The 21109-nt window shown below is 40.3% G+C and overlaps 2 protein-coding genes across 3 annotated transcripts in view; one reads left to right on the forward strand and one right to left on the reverse strand.

Annotated features, from left to right (window-relative positions):
- Window positions 1–3719, forward strand: part of phip.S (pleckstrin homology domain interacting protein S homeolog) — a 107348-nt gene extending 103629 nt beyond the window's left edge. For both annotated transcript variants that reach the window (XM_018265475.2, XM_018265476.2), the window contains one exon: window positions 1450–3719. In XM_018265475.2, the coding sequence (XP_018120964.1) occupies window positions 1450–2156 (707 nt within the window). In that variant the 3' untranslated portion in view covers window positions 2157–3719. The remainder of the gene's footprint in view (window positions 1–1449) is intronic.
- A 3844-nt stretch (window positions 3720–7563) lies between these two features.
- On the reverse strand, window positions 7564–10571 carry irak1bp1.S (interleukin 1 receptor associated kinase 1 binding protein 1 S homeolog). The gene is given in 4 exon segments (NM_001127848.1): window positions 7564–7926; window positions 8005–8135; window positions 8877–8942; window positions 10253–10571. Coding segments are annotated over 4 exon segments (738 nt in total). The 5' UTR covers window positions 10538–10571; the 3' UTR covers window positions 7564–7670.
- Between the last annotated feature and the right edge of the window lie 10538 nt (window positions 10572–21109).

Consider the following 21109-nt stretch of genomic DNA (forward strand, 5'->3'; position numbering starts at 1 on the left):
CTGATGGCATTTGTTTTATTGTGCTCCAAAGCTGCTAAATATCCGAATCTGAAAAACCTGTCAAAGTTGTGTAAAAGTCAGTGGCAGATGGTCCCCAAACCAACATGTTTTTTGCCTTCATGATTGTCAAGAGTTTCAGGCTGTTGGTTTTGTTCAATAATCTGAAAAATGTGTGGTTTTCATTCGTTAATCTGATAAATTTCAGTTTTTCAGGTAACAATTTGAAAAAGTCTATTTTGTTGAGACTTTACCCATTCGTAAATTTTTCGTTAATTAAGCCAGATTGTGGTTGGGAGTTAGGTTGAATTTTAACTTTTAATATAATGGGAAAAATAAGTTTTAGTAAATGGCCCCCTAAATAAAACTCTTGTACATAAACTGACAACAGTGCCTTATTCTTGCCCGAATCCTAATCCTAAATTTGATTGCTGGTACTCTGGGTATAGGTTCATCAGTACCTCACTCACAGGTGGAGTGACATACAGATAATGTTGTGTTCATAAACATATGGCATATGTTGCAGACGCATGGGACCCTTCATCTGCAGAGGTGTATGCACTGTGGCCATTCAGCTTTAGCTACTGTACCTTTTAGCCACATTCCCTCATGCTTGAGAGGATCAAGCTGATTAGAGTAGATAGATGTCACTAGTCCTCCTTCTGTGTCTGCTAGAGCGACCTTGTACCACCAGAATTCACAGCTGTTTCTTTTCAGATGTACTATGGAGTCTGGGGCATGAGTTTCCTCAGCTGTGTTCCTCCTGTTTAGATTGTTTTGGACCCTCTAATAAGGATGTATCTAGATTAAGGCATACCTCCCAACTGTCCCTCAATGGGCTTCCAAAAAACATTTGTTAAATACACCTTTTGAGGGGGAGAAGCTTTTCAGCTTAGAGGTAGATCTGCTGGTAGAGAAAATAATCAAAAGACAAGATAAGATTTTTACTGCAAACTTTTTTTTTTCTTCCCCTCGTTTCTATAGAATTAGAGATCAAACATTACTTACAAAGTTACGCTCACTTCAGCCAACAAAACAAAATAGCCGAAAAGTTAAGGGTGGTTGCATCCTAACAGGTGCACGTAGATTCATGCATAGGGAAGTCAGGGAGATAATACTTTGTACTTAATATTGTTTTTGCCTATGTACCAAAGTGCAATATGTCACCTTCCTATAATGAACTGTAATTAATCGGTCTTGTATGCTCTTCTGCATTGCTTTTAAACCACTAGTCAGGAAGAGGAGGCGTATATCATTTTATGGGGCATGAGACTCTTGCATTAGTTAGTGCTGCCATTGGGATAACAAATTTACAAATTCTAGCATTTAAATGCATGTGTATATTGATTATAATTCTCTGTACTTGATGTCTTGACTGTTGTAAAAAAAAATCCTTATCTTTTAATGAAAGAAAATTAGCTTACACAATTTTTGTGGGTCTTTGTTTTACAGCTGACAGAAAAGAGATTTTGAATCAAGTAAGCAGCATTCAAGTTAATGGACACAGCAGTCAGCCACTCAAGCCAATTGTGAAAGGTCGGCCTGGTCGTAAACCTAAAGTCATCCTTAACAACATAGATAAATGTGAAACAAACACAGTTGATCAGGTGGTACCCAAGAAAAGGGGGAGGAAGCCTAAATACCCAAGGAATGAAGGTCTACCAAGCGCCCCACAAGAGCCCCAAAATTCTGTTGTGGAAACAGGTAAATTTAAGGATCATCCTGCTCCCTCCACTTGTAACTCTCATGAAGCTCTATATAATAAAACTGAGAATGAGGTACCAAAAAAACGAAGGGGTAGGAAACCTAAGGTAAAGACAGAGCCTGGTAATGTTGCTGCTGTTACTCCAGCACTATCGGCACATGAGCTTGAAAGAGAGGAGACCATCAAAATACAGACCAGAAGCAAATGTAGAAAGTCAGACCAGCCAGAGGATGAATCTTTGGGTGAGTCTTTATCTGAAGACATAAACAATACCGAAACCCAAATAAGAACTAGAAATCAGGGGAAGAGGACTGCCTTTTATAATGAAGAAGATTCGGAGGAAGAACAAAGACAGCTGCTTTTTGAAGACACTTCTTTGACGTTCGGTACTTCACGTAGGGGTAGGGTACGGAAATTGACAGAAAAGGCAAAAGCAAATTTAATTGGCTGGTAACTGTTCACCAGCTGTGCATTTAAAGACATATTTAAAGCAGCTCTGTTGTAGACATGATTGGAAATATATCAGCTCCTTTGCTGCTACCATGGATTGAGAGTTCTTGGTCTTGACCATGTTTATAAAGTGAAATTATATCTCGCTAATTTCATTTGACTTCAAAGAAAGTAAGGTTATACATTTCAGAATTCATATACAGTAGCTCAAAAAACAGACAACGCTAAGTCATATGCAAATGTTCAAAATGGTTAATGTTTCTTTTTTGACCAATGACCGTACGCTGCATTGGATGCAGATATTGCATCCATGTGGGTTTATTGTAATGGTAATTATTCCAGAAGTCTGTTTAAAGTGAAAACAAATGTGATATTAGCACATTTTTTTCCTTTAAAAAATGCTGAGTTCTAATAGTAATGCTAACAAACCAGGCTTATGTGTTTGCACACATTGGCATTGAAATAACAATATACTATATATATTTCCCAGTATATATTTATATATATTCACTTATATATCCACATTGGAAAGTATTTCATTTATGTCTAATTTTTCAGACCTTGATACTTGTACCCATGCCTAAATCAGTTTAAATCAGTTTATTGTGCCAAAGACTGAGACTGAATACAGTTAAAGCCTGAAATTTCTGACTGTCACAATTGCACACAATGTTTGTGTAAATAACATAAATACAGAACAATGTGTATATTAACCTTAAGGTATCGTAAGCTGTGCTCACTTACCCTGTATTGGTACTTTTTGGTTTAAAAAAAAAAAAAAAGATGCAGTGGCATCTTTTTAAAGACTTTTTAGAATATGTAAACAATTCTCTAGGGGTTTAAATTAAACTTTTCCTGGAAATTCACCATAAATGTGTTAGCAATACTGTTTTATTGCTATGACTATGTTGCCTTCTCGCTGTTTTATTAGTTAATAACAAATGGACAGAGCTGTTTTTAATAGTCTTTGGTTGTTTTTTCTACCTTAAAGATGTTTGTTTGATATCCTTTGCAGTTCGATAGTAACGCGGTACATTACATATGCCGCTGCAACACCTTGATGCAAATATTGTAAGATACAATCTAATGCTAAAACTTCATTTAGTCCGCTATTCATTAGTACTGTATGGTGGTAATCAATGTTGCAGTGCTAATGTTTTGAAATATTTGTTTCATAGGGAAACTACAAAACTACCTTTTTATTTGTTTATATCTTTGTTTATTTCAATAATGTTAACTTGCATAGAACATGTGTGTATGTGTATATAATATTATATGTATGTGTACTTACACATAGATTTACACACATTATGCATTTATAATCCAGATATGAAATCCTGTACATGACTTTTTAGAAAGTGTTTGAATATAAACCTTATTTTAAACATGTCGTCCGGTAGTTTGATTTTACAGGCTGATAGTATCTTCCCCATTACTGAAAGGTCGCGTAATTTTTCTTGTTTTTTTTTTTACTAAGAAATGTCAATGTACACTGTTTTTATTTTATTTTACTCTGGCCTCTGATGTTCATAACATCAAATGAAAATGAAAGAAAAATCTGATTAAATATGCGTGCCTTGCATTCCTTTCGAAATAACTATTTATAGTAGGAATTGACTGCCTTTATTGTCTTTATATATTAAATTGATGTTATAGGGAAAATTCATCCAAGTAATCATAATTAAAAGCATGTTTACCAGAAAACGGTTGTGAGGGTGCATTATCAAACCAAAGTGTATAGACACAGGACAGAATTTAGGCAACCATAAAGTATGCCCCTTGTGCCAAATGTCTTGAGAGAGAGAGAGAGAGATTATTACAGATTATTTGCAGAGCGGCTGCCTAAAACCTGAACCTAGATTTGTTAAGAAGAACTAAAGATGTAGAATATATTGAATATATATCCTATAAATATCACAATATAAGGCTTAGTAAATAATTTAGATTATTGGTACTTGACAGCACAATTAGCAGCAGAATTTAATCAGTCATGTAGCATCATCTCATTCTCTGCTTGATGATGTGACAAGCCCTAAACTAAGCTTCTCAACTGCTGCTCAAAGCACACAGCGTACGTGTGCGTCACAGACACTCCTAATAAAATACCAAGATGGGAAATTCCAACTTAAAAGGCATGGATAATTTTTTCTATAGGAGTTGTTTAGGCTGGTGCACTAAGTTCAGGATATAAAATATGGCATTTCTAGCCATATTCACTTTTAGGATTTAGTTCTCCTTTAAAGCAACTGTGACATGCATTGCTTAATAACAGATATCATTAAAAGGAAATGGTGTAAAAAGCCAATAAATCCAATAACAGAGACAAAAATAATAATAAAGAGGCGAAAACATTAGGGATTGACCGAATCCAGGATTCTGCCTTTTTCAGCAGGATTCGGCCGAATCCTTCTGCCTGGCTGAACCGAATACTAATTTGAATATGCAAATTAGGGTCTGGGAGGGAAATCGCATGACTTTTGGTCACAAAACAAGGAAGTAAATGTTTTCCCCTTCCCATCCCTAATTTGCATATGTAAATTAGGATTCGGTTTGGTATTTAGCCGAATCTTTGCAAAGGATTCGGGGGTTCGGCCGAGTCCAAAATAGTGGATTCGGTGCATTCCTAGAAAATATATTCGCAGTTCACCCCAGCCCATGGATGCATGTATATGGAGCAACAACAGAAATCAAGAAAACACAACCCACACCTTACTCTTACCTGCAAAATCTTAACCTGGACTCAACCCTAATCAAAAAAATTGCCATTGTAGGCGTCACGACCAACCCGTACTTGCTTTTTCTCGCTCTGTAATCCTATGTTCACCTCTGGTTCCAAGACAAGGACTTACAGGGGTAGTGAAGAAGTGTACTGACCTGCACCCAACCTAACCAGAAATGTTTTTCCAAATTTCAACCCTAACACACCCAACTGGTTGTTAACCCATGGTTCACAGCAGGTTTTGGGTCAAACTGCACATCACAAATTTATACCTTAAAAACTATTCCAGATCTGGCGTTTGATTAAAAAAATATAGACAATTTTTCAATTTGCATAAGTGCATATATATCATTCTACTTCCTTTAAAGGAGAAGGAAACCTAGTCGGCGCAAAAACCCTCCCCTGTGTTGCTTCCCCTCCCTCCTCACCCCTGGCCAACCTGTCCCGCTGGGCAAATGCCTCTAACTTGTTACTTACCCTTCTGCGCAGGTCCAGTCTACGGAGTTCACCGACGCCATCTTCTTCCAAGCGATCTTCTTCCTGCTTTGACCGGCGCATGCGCAGTGGTAGCATTTCGCCGGTACGATCTACTGCGCATGCGCCAAAAGTCACGAAGTGAAATCGGAAAACTTAGCGACTTTTGGCGCATGCGCAGTAGATCCGTACTGGCGAAATGCTCCTACTGCGCATGCGCCAAAACGGCGGTCAAAGCAGGAAGAAGATGGTGCCTGTGAACTCCGTGGACTGGACCTGCGCAGAAGGGTAAGTAACAAGTTAGGGGGATTTGCCCAGCAGGACAGGTAGGCGAGGAGGGAGGGTGGGCAACACACGGGAGGGGGGAGGGTTTTTGCGCCGACTGGGTTTCCTTCTCCTTTAAATCAAAGTTTTTAATTTGACACTTCTAATGAACAGGACAGAAAGAGATACAATAATAAGCCAATTATTCAATTTGTTCAAGTGCATATATAGCATTCTACTTCCTTCCAATTATAGTTTTTAATTGAAGACACTTCTAATGAACAGGACAGAAAAGGAGATACAATAATTATATGTTTTCAATTGTTTTCTGATGTCCTCCCTGTTCATTCTCTTCATTAGGCTGCAGGGTTATATTAGGGGAGAGAGCACAAGCATTTCAGACCACTGAAAGTTTCATTTTGCCAGACAAGCTATAAGCTAGCAAAACCCCAGATCCCTTGAGGATGCCAAATTTTCCATTTAAGATTCCTGGCTTATATTTCATTAAAACACAGCAGTACAAACGCCACGCCGTAAGTTAATTTAGATTGCAAGGCCAAAACATGGGATAATTTCTAAAAATATGCATGAATCTCACACACACACCACTGAATCTCTCACACACGCCCACCCTTGAATTTTTCTCACCCGCAAACACCAACCCCCGTATCTTTCACGCACGCCCACTCCCGAATCTCTCACACACCCACCACCACCCCCCCCCGAATGACAAATATGAACAGTATACATTAAAGGAGAACCCTTAATTATAAAACCCCCTACCCTACATAGACCTCCCTGCTCCCCACAAGCATAGGTGTTTGCCCCTTCCTCTTTACTTATCCCTCGGTACTGATTCTGTACAATGGAATTCACGGGCACCATCTTCTTCTCTTTGGTAATCTTCGGTCCTCTTTTCTGGAGCTTCTGCAATTTCTGTCACTTTCAGTGCATGCGCAGTTTTCATGAACCAGAAGATTGCTCCAACTGCACATGCGCCAATATGCTACTCTCTTCCCAAAGATTAACTTAGAGAAGCAGATGACGGCCGTGAACTCTGCTGCACAGAATCTGCACCAAGAGGTAAGTAAAGAGGTAGGTGCATTTATTGGGGGCAACACCTAGGCTGGGGGGAGCAGGGAAGGGGGGTCTATGTAGGGTAGGGGTTTTTATAAATAAGGGTTTGGTTCGCCTTTAAACCCTTCGAGGGACACAGAATTTAATGTCTGGATCCAGAAAGTTTCCCTTTGTCACTTCCTCTTCTTGGATTAGGGATAGTATCTATACCCATAAAGTGAAAAGTGGGAGGACCGCGGCCCATTTCTAAATGTTTATACATTGTAAATACATTTGCTCTATATCAAATGCAGTTCTCAATGCTGACCTGTGGTTTCCTATACTTTAGATAGGTCAACCCGCATGGACACCTTATTATATAAACCACATATGCAGTGGTGCAGGTTACGAAGTGTTTGATCTCAATAGATCTCATGTGTGGGTGGTGAAAAGTTTTACCAGTTATCATATTCCTACTGGCAACATCAGACCTGGGGCCTACTAGGACTGCCACCTCAGGACCCCACATCCAGTACCCCCAACCATTTATAATTGTGAGCCACATTCAAACGTAAAATGAGTTGGGGAGCAACACATGCATGAAAAATGTCCCTGAGATGCTTAATAAGGGCTATTTGGTAGCCCCTATGTAGACTGGCAGCCTACAGGAGGCTATGTTTGTCAATACATCTGGTTTTTATGCAACCAAAACTTACCTCCAAGCCTGGAATTCAAACATAAGCACTTGCTTTGAGGTCACTGGAAGCAGCATGTTGCTCTCAAGCCTCTGGTTGGGAATCACTGCTCTACATTATACTAAAAGTTTGTTAATAGGTGGACAAACCCTTTAACCCTAAGCAAATACAATCCATAAAAATAATTGAAGATACTGTATACATGATTTTTTAAAATGGAATATTTATTTGTCTGATATATATATATATATATATATATATATAAAAAAACTTTAAAAACTTGTAATGGTTTGTTCTGTGTTAAGACACTTTAACGGTTCTTTTTGTGCCTCTCTTTTCCCTTTATTTCGAAGGTTGCTAAAATTTTTGAGGCTGCATATATTGTGGCAGTCTTAATTTTAGACTGAATAGACTGGTGTGCTTGAGAGCTCTCTGCTTGATCTTCCCATTCCCTCAACTCTTCTTCTCTGATGATTAAAGCTTTCCCTAGTGAGTGGCCAACCAAACGACATACCTCTTGAGCTTTTCGCCGGGCATTAGCAACTGCACCAAGACAAACTTCCCGCCTAAAATCCAAAATAGTCTCAAATTACAAATATCAAACAATTGTATTCACTCTATGCTTAAGTATCCTATTATAATACCTTAATTTTTCCAGGCAATCTGCTGTATGATAGAAATGTGGAGGGCTTATGTTCACTGAGCTGTCTAGTTTTTCAACAAGCAAGTTGCAGTTGCTCTGCAGTTTATCAAAGTCACTGAATACAACGCATACCTAAATGGGGAAAAATGGCAGTTTGTTAGCATACTGAGCAGTATAATTTCTTTAAGGGTTACAGTATAACCCCCCCCCCCCCACTAGTTCAAAGAAAAGGCTTTGCTGAATGTACTATTTGCCTTGATTTTAATCTGGTAAAATCTGTGGGTTTTCATATTACTTGAGCGAGTCAGGGAAACTGAAGCTACTCCATGTTTGATCATGGTGAGGTTGTTAGGTAGACAATTAGATTAAATTGTCGGGGGGGGTTGTAACCTGGTAATCTAATTATGTACCTTACAAGGACTAAACATGGAGTAGCTCCAGTTTCCCTTGTTTATCTCAAGAAATATAAAAAAGATTTTTCATGTTTAAACAGCAAAAATATGTTTGGCATAACAACTATTTATTGCTCTGATGTTGAAAAAGGGGATATACCCCTTTAAGGCTAATAACCCACAGGGTATATTGAGCCAGTGGAGAAGTGCTGAACCAGCCACTAATACCTTCTAATCACTTGAATGGGAAACAAAAGATAGCAATAGCCTCAAAGTGCCTATTAGACCATTCTTGGGTTAAAAACACCAGTACCTCTGCTGTTACATTCTAGATACTATATTATGATCAACTCATGCCATAAGATAAACATGTAATGCATAATTCATACTTTATGGAAATAGTAAAACATTAGAAGGGGAGGATATTAGTGTAAGATGCTGGCAATGACGTTTTATTGTCTGAAAGGAACTATGTTCGTACCACTGCTTCCATCTTGTATGTGTTTGATAGTCTTTGAAATTCCTTGGATACTGTTATATTTTCTTCCTGGTTTAAAAAGATAAAAATATTTTTAACAATCCTGATATTTACACAATATAAAATCAATGATTTATAATGGGGCTTGGGACTTTGGGAGCACAATAATGACAAAAAAGGGGAACGCCGGCATCCAAACCAAAGTTTGATAAAGAGGCCAACATAACACAGAAAACCCTAATACCCATCACCATTATCGGTTTCTTTAAAAAGTATGAATAAATGCCATTTTCTGTGCTGAAATCCAGCTGGTTAACAGTTCTTTCTGCATCATTTGAAATCCTAGTAGGGAAGGAGGGACTAAACACTGATGCTACAATTTATAACAACTTCTCCACAGCTTACAGACATCAAGCCGGAACTACATAAACCACAATCCATTGCACTGTGATCTTCCATTGCTTATTCAAATCATGTGTGCAGGGAATTGTGGGGTTGGGAGGATGCAGGCTGAGCACAGATGCCTGTTGATACAAAGTAACAGTAGTCAGTCAGCTCAGCAGAGTAGTCAAACAGATAAGCAGGAGAGCAGGGGGCTAGGCTTAGGGAATTGCCAGAAACCATTAAAAATCATGAAAAAGTCTGCATATTTTTTAATTGATGTATATTGCAAAGTTGCTTGAAATTGTTTACTTTTCAAAAAGTTTGTTTTTGTGGAGTTCCCCGTTAATTTAGTTACTGTGAAAGGGCACTTATCAACCAAAAACAAGCAATTGTTTTTCCTTAAATAATGCTGAGTGCTAAGCCACCTGCAATGTGAAGATGCTCCTGGTGGTCATGTTGTGGCACTGAGAATCTTTTGCTAATTATACGCATGCATGCAACTTCACATGCACAGATGCATCGGCAGAAGCTCTCATTATGTTCAACATGGCCACCCACATTGGGAGGGAGCCCTCAGGGCATGTTGCATAGTGCTGCCAGGTTGCTTTTGTTTTGTGGAGGGGGAGATTATTGTTTTTCCCAACTGGTGTGTGGGCTGTATAAGGCTGCATCGGAAAGTATTTTGGGTGATAGGTGCCCTTTAAAAAAGAGAACAAATCTAGAAGGGCTCTATTTTTGTAGTAAACACGCACGCAGCTTTTTCTATCTATCATGTGTATGCATTGCCAGGAACTTGGCCTGCAGAGTAGAATCTCTGACACAGTATATATCCTTAATAAACTCAAGTGATTTTGTGTGGAGGGCCTAATAATTGCTAGTGCCGCTGAAAGCAGCTATAATCATTTCCTGTCTCCCCATTAATAGGACAAGGCAGCGAACTATTCCTCATGTGTATCCCCCCCTCATAAAACCTCGTCACTTCCTGTCGGTCTCACCGTCACTCCCCCTTGCCGTAGACTCTGTGCGATGTACTCCAGGCGCCTCTGCACGCTGCTCTTGGCTTCAGCCGCTGTACCTTTACTGCTGCTAACCGCAATACATACTTGGGCCCTGTCAGGAGCAGCGCTTAGTTCCGCGCTACCGCTAACTTGCACCTCCCGCCCTCCGTGTTGCCCAACAACTATGCCAGCTCTGTTTTCCAAGTCGCCCGTGTGTAAGGCTGAGGAGTTCGCTGGCTGTAAAGAAGCAAAAATACGGGACACGGGGGAAGTGGCAGCCATGCTGGTTTCTATGGCAACCGACGCCTCTAATGCGCGTGCCTTTCCGTAAACCTTAACGTGCGCGCTCCTTCAAGTCTAACTCTCTGCGCATGCTCGCCCGGGATGTCTGGCTGCTCGCTTAGTCCCATTGCTGACGTGCCAGGGCTGCATACTGTTATGATAGCGGCTAGTTCCTATGACCTAGTCACGGTCATGTGATCCTACCATGTGACCGCTCTAATGCGGCGGCAAATTCAAACATGGGAAATTGGAAATGGGTTCTAGTGGCGAGCTGCGAACTCTTGACTGGACCTGCAACTTAATCCCTGGGGTTGCCAATTTGTATTGTAGGTTTGGTACAGGTTGTAACCTCTACCTTAGGTTTAGAGGTAGTTCATTGTGTCGCTGGATGTTTGTAGGGATTGAAGGATTCACTGTGCCTATGAATTTCTGTGTGGTGAGGGGGGATCACAGTGAATTAGTGTCAGGTAGACTGTATTCAATATTTAGACACCCAAATGCAGCTACAAGATTATTGTTCGAGCTGGGATTTTTTTTTTACCATTACTCTTGCACAATTACAGTGCAACAATGGCAAGATAAAAATGAAAGAAAAGACATACTGACACAGCTATAACATACCCAACATTTTGGAAATCAAAAGAGGGACAAAAAGTTGTGCCACGAGCAGCATTTCAAAATTGTTTGTGGCCACGCCCTAATTACCATGTTCATTTTACAAATTGTAAACAAGCCATATCACTTTAAATGGGCAGGGAGAGCAGTATGGCAGTCCCTACTAAGGGGGTTGTAGAAGTCGTAGTGCAAATGGCTTCCCTCCACAGGTTATTGAATTACAACTTCCAGCACCAACACCCAGAGAGCTACAGCCTTAGGCCAGGGCTAGTGGAGAGAGAGGAGGGGAATGAATCTGTGCCTGGAACTTTGATGTCAGTACTAACAAATGATGTTGGTCTTTTAAGGTTGGATTTTTTTCCACTCTATTCAGTCATGTTAGATGGATTCTATATCTTTTCGTACATTCAACTCCCAATATGTAATTTTTTGTCCCCGCACTTTTGTTTTTTTTCTATTAGATGCCAGCATGCCCAGCCCTTGGCAGCATTAGCCCCAGCAAAAACCTATCCAGCAAGGCAATTCTCCTTACGCCCCAGCAGAATTATATATCTTGCACACTAAACACAAACTATCATTCCCTGGTAATATAAACCCATACAGTCCCAAAGGATCTTTACCTAGACTTTTTACACACCTTCACTTCTCTACATGGGATCCCCAGTTCAGTGATTTCTCCGTGTAGCTCCGCCCACTGCTGGCTGGTCTAAACTTTCACTGGGAAGCAGGGCAGGCATGAGCAGCAGAGTCTGAGAGTAAGGATTTAACTCATCTACCAGCAAGGTGGAGTACATTATGGATAGATTATTACAGTCTAACCCTTGCATCTGTTCACATGTTAACGCTGCTTATTGAAGATGACAGTGCCACGATAATGTAAGTTTTCCACCTGCTGACTCCCTGAGTTTTTTAGTAGGTTACTTGTGTAGCATAATGCTTAGGTTTGGGGAGGCTTAGCCTTCCCCAGCCTTCATTAAAATCCGCCTATGGCCATAATAACCTGCCCGTATGCAGTGCTAAAATCCCCCAGAAGTCAGTATGTGGCCAGGTCTTTGAGAAGTGAAGCTTTCCAGGTGTGTTTGGATACCAGGGATCGGCTGAGGCTTCTTCCCCTCCTCTCTCACTGAATAATCAAAGCCAACTAGAGCCTCACAAAATGACAGGCTCGGCCATATCAGGGAAGGGCAGGGGGGAAATGTACAATATGTCTATAATGCCTGAGCTTTCAGCTGTCGCAATTACTACAACTGAGAAGTTTTAAACTAATTGTCTGGGCACAAAGTTGTACAGTGTGAGGAGTCAAACCATTAACAAGCACACAACCACCCCTAGAGGGATGTTTAAAGTAGTGTTTAACAGCTTCACTGCCGGGGATTCCCACAAAGCACCAACTACACAGGAGCCATTACTGACTGACACAGAAGTGTCACCAGTACCCCATGAAAAGCCAAGGTTAGTTTCTGTCGGAGGAATGGGCCGCAGTTGCCTCAATTAGGCTAGTACTACAGGAAGCTGAGGCACAACTTTATTAGAAAAGCTAAAGAGTTTGAGAGAAATATGTTTAAGAAAAAAACAACGCACTGATAACTGGTAGATGCTGACAAAACGACAATAATACTATCAAGTGATGGATATTTTGCTGCTAGAACGGTATTAGCCTCTGTCCATACCTGAGCGTCGCTGTCTTTCCGTGAAGAACAAACGCTCCATCCTCCCTCTGAGCCATGTTGCCTTCTCTGCTAGGTAACTATGGGAGGAGCCAAACAAGCTGTTGCTAGGCGGAAGTCATTTTCGCTCGATTAGACACTCCCTTACCAGCGACGCTAATGTTCTGCTTTCTCACACTTTTTGACTCTACCCGGAATCCGTCGGAGTTAGAGGCGTGTAGTCCAAAGTCCAATGCCGGTTGCCTTTCTACCAATCATATCGCAACATTACACACACAGTGACAATCAGGAAGATCCGAACAGCGCCGAGGGAAATCTTCACCTGCTATCCGGGACGGCGGGACAGGCAGGTAAAATTGGGACTGTCCCGCCTAATCCGGGACACTTGGGAGGTATGGCTATAATAATATCGTATTCATCAACCATGTATTCATTAACCGTATTCTGCCATGCACTGAAAGTCTCCCGTAATGGAGAATCATGTAATGGACAACTTGGGAACAATAAATTGTATGAAAACTTTTGCCTTGGTGTTTCATGAGCTGACGGAAAATGTGAGCGCCCAGTCAAGTAATAGAACATGGGATAACGATCATGAGAGGAACTTCTATTTAAGGAGACGATCATTGCCCCCAGGGCCGAATGTTCGGATTAACCCGATATAGCCCAGCCATTAGTGGGCATATCGGTTAAGATCGGCTCGTTGGGCGACCTCTAATAGTGTGCTTCAGAATAGACCCTTGCAGCTTTGACTGTGTCTCTCAAAAGCTCACTGACCGCTGCTAACACGGGGGGGGGGTATGGCAGGGGCGGGGCCCTGAGACAGTAATCCCAGTGGGACCCGGATCACCAGCCCGACCCTGACAACATATGTAAGGGCACAGCCCGCCGATAGAAACATAAAGTCAAATGTGGTAATAACTAAGCTGGTATGCAAAAATATGATAGAACATTTTTTATTTCAGATACTGGGGCATACAACTACCAGCTCCCTTCTAGTGCAAGATACAGGCATATGTGGAAGTACCACAACAGGATCAAACTTTTTGTTCTATATGTGACATTTGGTACTAATGTTACACTTCCTACGCTAAATGCGGAACCCCCTGTACCCCCTCATTCGTGGCCCCCATTTCTGCATGCCTGCATCAGAGATCTCTGTATGTCTCTAGCCATTGCTAAACTACCCAGCAGTCCCTGTGGTAACTAGTAGCTGAGCTGTAGTTCAGTTACAGACAGAGATCTAAGCAGGGCCGTCATTAAATGGGGACAGGGGGAGTCCAGACAGGGGTCCCAGGAGATCTGATGGGGGCCCTGGTTCTAAAGCTGCTGTTTACAGTTTATTAGTGTTGTTTCAGAATGTGCAAGTTTGATATGTATGTGATTGGCTGTCAGTTACTGGGATATCATGCCTTATCTCAGTGACATCACTCCCAGCTCAGCTCTGATTGGCTGAAAGCTGCAAGAAAGGTGATTTAATGGCTCAGGTACAGATGACCGTTATTTAATTTCTGGATTCAGAGGTAAGTGCAGCAAATCCATACACGGGGAAAAGGGGGGCATATTTAGATGATACAAAGGGCAATTTTGGGTGTTTTGTCATCTATCACATATAGTAGCTTGGGTAGTGGAGCCATCACTCCCAAAAACTGCCCCACTGCCTACCACTCTCATTGCTTGGGGAGCTGCTTGTCATGAAAGTGTTCCAAATGGCATCTGTGTGATTCATGTTCTTGTTTTATAAGAAACCCAATCAGTGGAAACCAAGTGAACTGCAAAGCAGGAAGTAGTTTTCTCTTCTGTTAAACATACAGTCACTCCAGTCTTTATACATTACATATATATTAACTAACTATATTAGAAACCTGTTTTTTTGCACAGCCTATCTATTTACCCAGTTTTTAACCTGACCTTGTACTATAACTATTTGAGTATGAATTAAGTGTTAAAAAATGTTGGTGTTAATGTTACTTAAAAATAAGTTCTGTCATTCCAGTGTCTTTACTATAGAGACTTGACAGGGCTGATAAACTTTGTAGGCTACAGCTACATTTATATGCAAAATGTATTTCAATAAGTTGGGAGAAGTAGTTGTGGAAAGGGTTAATACACAGGACAGGATATGGTTAAAACTTAGCTGCAAAAGGGAGATAAAGGTAAATTTTAGGCTAAGAAAACTGAAGGGAAAGGATAAAGTGAATATATGTGTGCACTTTGCAGAGAGCGTGAGATAACATTATATCTTTTCCCTCCTATAAGTGTAGTGCAGGGATCCCCAACCTTTTGAACCCGTGAGCAACATTCAGAAGTAAAAGGAGTTGGAGAGCAACACAAGCATGAAAAATGTTCTTGGGGTGCCAAATAAGTGCTGTGATTGGCTATATGGTAGCCCCTATGAGGATTGTCAACCTACACTAAGGCTCTGTTGGGCAGTACACCTGGTTTTTATACAACCAAAACTTGCCTCCAAGCCTGGAATTCAAAAAGAATCACCTGCTTTGAGGCCACTGGGAGCAACATTCAAGGGGTTGGAGAGCAACATGTTGCTCACGAGCTACTGGTTGGGGATCACTGGTGTAGTGGAACACCAAAAGTTTTGTTGAGCAAAATGTTTGTCAATTCATTCTTATGGGAACAGCTTACAAGTGCTGGCTAATGCAATAATGTAATCACAGGCACAAGCAATTTCTACAGAAATGAATTGGGTGGGGGTGGCAATTTGGAGTGGGTTGGTGTATGCCCACAGCACTAAAAACACTCAAGCGGTAAAATGCTGGGTCCATAAAGAGGGTACACATCAATGACTGTTCCTTTAAAAGAGGCTAGTATGTGTATAGGATAGTTTTAATTCTTTAGGCTAATCAAAAGGCTGAAGAATTTGTTGCAATTTCCTATTGACTTAAATTGGAAGCTTGTGGTCTAGGGCACTACCAGACGTGTTCTTCACACTGCTGCTACTTCATCTACTTACCAAAGAGAGCTGCAAAAATTGGAAAGTGGCTCATCTTTTAGACCAAGCTGCTCGGCAACTTCCTGCATTAGAAACTGATTGGTGGTCAAATTCTTCCCATTCCAACTGAATTTGAGGCCATGGGAGCTGTAGTATGAAGGGATATTACAGAGGCTGTACCTGGAGTCATAAGCAATTAGTCCATGAAAACTATTCTCACGAAAGAAGGACACTACCTCCAGGTGATGGTCCTCCAAGCTCTGAAATACCTGGAATGCAGAAACAGAGTTTCAGTAAACATATTCAATACATGTTATTATATTTTAAGACTAGAAAGTAGTCCCTTTCCCCAATCAAGACATAAGCCTTCATGTACATGATTGACACGTTTCCCAGAAAGTACCAGCGGCCCAGTACAAGTGGAGAATGTGGAGCTCGGGTGGCACAAAGGCAAGGCCTGGTTAATATAAGACATATGTGTCATGACCGGCACCCAATACCAGAAAAAGTGCCAAGCACCCTGGTCTCGGCTCAGCTTCACCAGTAGTGTGACCACCGTTGGGCTTCGGGAGGAGCCCTCAGCTTACTTGGGTGCCACCTGGACTTAATGAGGGGTGCAAGGCGAGATGTTCTGGCTGGCAAAGGGGAACGGCTGTTAGCAAAGTCTTTTGGGCCGAAGGTCACGGTACAAAGGATTAGGCAGAAGGATGGTCAGACAGGCTGGATCGAGGCAGGCGGATATCAGAATCGTTAGGCAGGCAAGGGTCAAACTGGGTTGTCAATCAAGGGGTTAAGCTGGAAGAGTTGTCGTTGGCAGGCAAGGGTCAGGATACAACATACTCTCGCATATTCGGCGCCGATCCAGGAGATCACAAGGACAGCAGCGTTAGTGCAAAATTTCAGGCTTTATTTCAACATACACACAAGTGAGGGTTTTAGCGGTGGGTGTGCATGGCTGACTTACGCGTTTCTTGCCGGATCTCCCGGCACTTCCTCAGAGTCAGTGAGAATCACGTGACTCAAGACTTAAATAGCAACAGTGATTAACATTGGTGCTAGAAATAAAGGTGCATTTAAATTGCATATGTGATTTACACTTATAGTTAATATATTTAAAATACCAGTATTAAGATTAGAATTTAAAATATCCATGCTGCTTGTATTCATTATACAATATATTAGAACAAACAGCAATGGAAATATAACGTATTTCAATCATTTTCTTAAATAATTAATTAAATAAGTGTTACAAAACGTGTATCAATAAAAAACCTATATTAAACCAACCATTGTATTCATATCCACAATTAAAGTGAACTGTGTATTAAATTAAAATCATTGGGTACACATAGATATAAATGTAAATATAAAAACGAATGTATTCCCTATGAGGACTGATTGTAGCATTATATTCATTTGTATCAATTCAGGTATCCATTTAATCAGTTTATGTTGTAACTTTTTTATTTATAAAACCAGTTGCAACTTTTGTAACCATTGCTTTGTGTCTAAAGTCATTTCCAGAGCAGGAAAAAAAATGTTTTTTTTGTTTTATGAAAATCTGTTCTATATTCCTAATTCAATAAATTCCTTTTTATATATCAGATGATATTTATGTTCAGAATTATTGTTTCTTATTGTATAATATTTACCAATTAATAACTGGGACAGGCTATTAACTTATTATCCTTTTGTATATATTTAATTCAATTGTGTCATTTTCTATTTTGTACTTACTGTTTTTATCATTAGTAAATATCCAATGTTGTATATTATTTAATCTTATGCATCAACTAGACTATATATCAATTTGCATCAAGTTCAATATATACCATTAGGGAAACATAATATTGCCGTAGATATCGGAAAAGTTCCAGTTTTATATTATTTATTTATATAAATTTCTCAAAATACATGGGAGGATCAGGGAAATTTTCACACAGTGGTATTCCTATATAATTTCGTATTATCTCTATCATAATATAAATGTTAATATTAGTGTTATATGAAATTACAGGGTATGTAGTTATCTTATGAAATACTTTATATCTCCTTCTTTGTTGAGACCTTTTGGTTTGACAGTATTCAGTGTCAGTATCCAGTAAAATTCTCTCTTGGATAATATATCCTCTATGTCTCCTTTTCTCTTACCAAGTTTGATAGACTCTATTACTTGGAAAGTTACATAGTGCTCCATCGCTTGATGTTTGTCTATTACGTGTTCTGCTACTGCAGATGAAATATCTCTTCTATTTATGCACGCTAAATGCTGTAAGACACGATCTTTAAATCTCCTAGTAGTTTTACCTACATACTGTTGTCCGCACTTACATGTAGCTAGGTATATAACATTCATTGTTCTGCAATTTGCATACATCCTGTTCTTATAATATTTTTGTGTAATTGTGCTCTGGAACTGATCTGATCTATTTATAAAACGACAACATTTGCATACATTTGCTCCACATTTATAAGTGCCTAGGGCCTTCATCCAATTACTTTTTTTCTCTTTGTTAATATCTGGTAACATGCTGGGTGCTAATTTATCCCTCAAATTATATCTACGTCTGTATACTATCTGCGGTTTCTTAAGATCCATAGCAGATAAAATGGGATCCATATGAAGTAATGACCAATGTTTATGAATTATTTTTTGTATTTGTTTGGCCTCTGTACTTTATGTTGTTATAAACCTCATCCTTTTATCATCTTGTTTATGTCTAGGATTTTTCGATGTTTTTAGTAATTCGGTCCTATTCTTCATTATCGCATTCTCATAGGCTTTTGACACATTCAGTTTCATAACCCCTAGATATGAGTCTATCCCATACTTCCATAGATCTCTGGTGAAAGGTGTCCCAAGTGGTACAGTTCCGTCTGAGTCGGATGAACTGCCCAGTCGGTATACCTCTCAGCAGAGGTTCTGGATGACTACTGTTTCTGTGTAATAATGAATTCCTACTTATAGTTTTTCTATACACATCAGTAAGGAAATGAGAATCTTTGGTTGTAAATTGTATATCCAGAAAATCCAGGCAGACACAGCAAGTCCGGGTGAGCTCCGATGCGAACCGCATCATTCTTTGTCTTGCTAAGGGTCAGGATACAGAATGCAGAGTAGTGAGGGAACAGGCAGGAGTCAAAACCGGATAATCAAGACAAAACAGGTACACGATCAAATGCACAAGGCTCAGGAACCACTAGAAACAAAGTTCTATCACGGGCAAGGTGCTGTGGACAGAATGGGCAATTTATACTGTGCAGGATTTGCGCCATTGCCCGCTGACGTCACTACGCCAGCGCGCCTGCGCCTTTAAATTTCACAGAGACGCCTGAGAGATCCGGCGCCTGCGGCCTACACTTTTTCATCTATAATACATTATTTAAAACATGCTTACCAGTTGCAAGCTTTAAAAGGTATCAGTACTGAGATTAACTGGCCACTGCATAGACTACACTTCAAATTCAAATTGTAAAATCCTACATAGTTTACACCTCTAATCCTCCCTGCATTGTTCACACCTGTAACCCCTCTATTTTTCACACCCCTAAAGCCCTTTACTGTTCACATCTCAGACTGAAAGTACCTACACTGTTCACACCTAATGCAAACTGCTGGAGGGGCACCAGCATTGTGTCACTGTATGTAGCACAGTATGAACTGCCAGGGCCGGACTTATAATGCAGGTGCCCCTGGGCCCACTGCCGCTCATCACCCCTATCCCCTCCCCTTCCTTTGTGTACATGCGGAAATTTTCAGCATCGGGTCTGGAGTACTGGTGATTGGTGCACATGGCATTTTAAAAACTATTGTATCTCCTGCAAATTCCCAGTGCTTCTGAACCAATGTAGGTATGGTTGGGCAGCATGCTGCCCCCCTAAAATTCTGCCGCCCAAGGCCCAGGTATGTGCCATACTCTGCCTGCCTTATACCTCCCGTGTGTACAATTCTCTGCCTTTCCTATGCTCCCTGTGTGTGCCACACACTGCCTGCTCTATGCTCTCTATATGTGCCATACTCTGCCTGCCCTATGCTCCTTGTGTGTGCCATACTGTGCCTTCCGTATGCTCCCTGTGTGTGCCATACTCTGCCTGCCCTATGCTCCCTCTGTGTGTCATACTCTTCTTGTAATGTTCCCACCATAAAACCCAACTACAACTGCCACAGATATGTTTTGTGCAAAAAAGTATGCGCTCATATAATTATTTCAAGAATATATAACAAGTGCTGAAAACCTTTTGGTTTTGGGTGTTAATCGACAAATCAATATGCCATTAAATTTTAGCTATTTTATTGCAACAGTGAAGGAATAAGAATGGGAGAACTTCCCCTCGGCAGCTTTCTAGTTCTTCTGAGCAATTATGGGAGGAAGTGAAGGTCCCGAGAGGGTTGTATTTCAAAGTTATGTAAGTCTAGTGATTGTGAGTCCCACTTGGGGTTGTTTGCCATAAAGGGGTTGTTCACCTTTAAGTTAATTTTTAGTATATTATAGAATGGCTTATTCTAAGCAACTTTTCAACTGATTTAAATCGAATTGGGAGCAGAAGTAGTAAATACTATTTGTAAGCATGTTGGAGACCTCTAGTGACCAAAAAGAGGCAAAACCACAATCTCAATAATTTCTCCAAAACATGCTATTCAATAAAAAATATATTTTATTCACATCAGTAGTTAAAAAACATGTATAGTAATCCCTCTAACGCCTAACGCGTTTCATGCTTACCCAGCACTTAGTCATAGGCAGAATCAACTTTTCAACTGGCCTTCATTTTTTATAGATTTGGAATTGTTTGCCTTCTTCTTCTGACCCTTAACAGCTGGGGCCACTGACCCAACTTAAAAACAAATGCTCTGCAAGACTACACATTTATAGTTATTGATACTTTTAATTACTCATCTTTCTATTCAGGTCTCTCCAGGTCTCTATCCAGGTCTCTCTTTCTATTCCAGTCTCTTGTTCCAATGACAAGACGGAACCCAAGAAAGAGGACAGCATCAAACACCAGCCAGTGAAGAGAGAGTCATACATACTTATAACAACCAATGGGAAAATTCATACCTGGGGTAGTAGGAGGGTACAGTATGGAAACAAGAAAGCCAGGGTTCCTGGTCGATAACTGCCTAGTGGTACAGGTATGGGACCTATTATCCAGAATGCCTGGGACCTAGGGTTTTCCTGATAATTGAGCTTTCTGTAATTTGGATCTTCATTCCTTAAGTCTACTAGAAAATCATGTAAACATTGAATAAACCCAATAGGCTGGTTGTGCTTCAAATAAGGATTCATTATGTCTTTGTTTGGATCAAGTACAAGGTACTGTTTTATTATTACAGAGAAA

The sequence above is a fragment of the Xenopus laevis genome, chromosome 5S (assembly GCF_017654675.1).
Source record: "Xenopus laevis strain J_2021 chromosome 5S, Xenopus_laevis_v10.1, whole genome shotgun sequence".
Lineage (NCBI taxonomy): Eukaryota > Metazoa > Chordata > Amphibia > Anura > Pipidae > Xenopus > Xenopus laevis.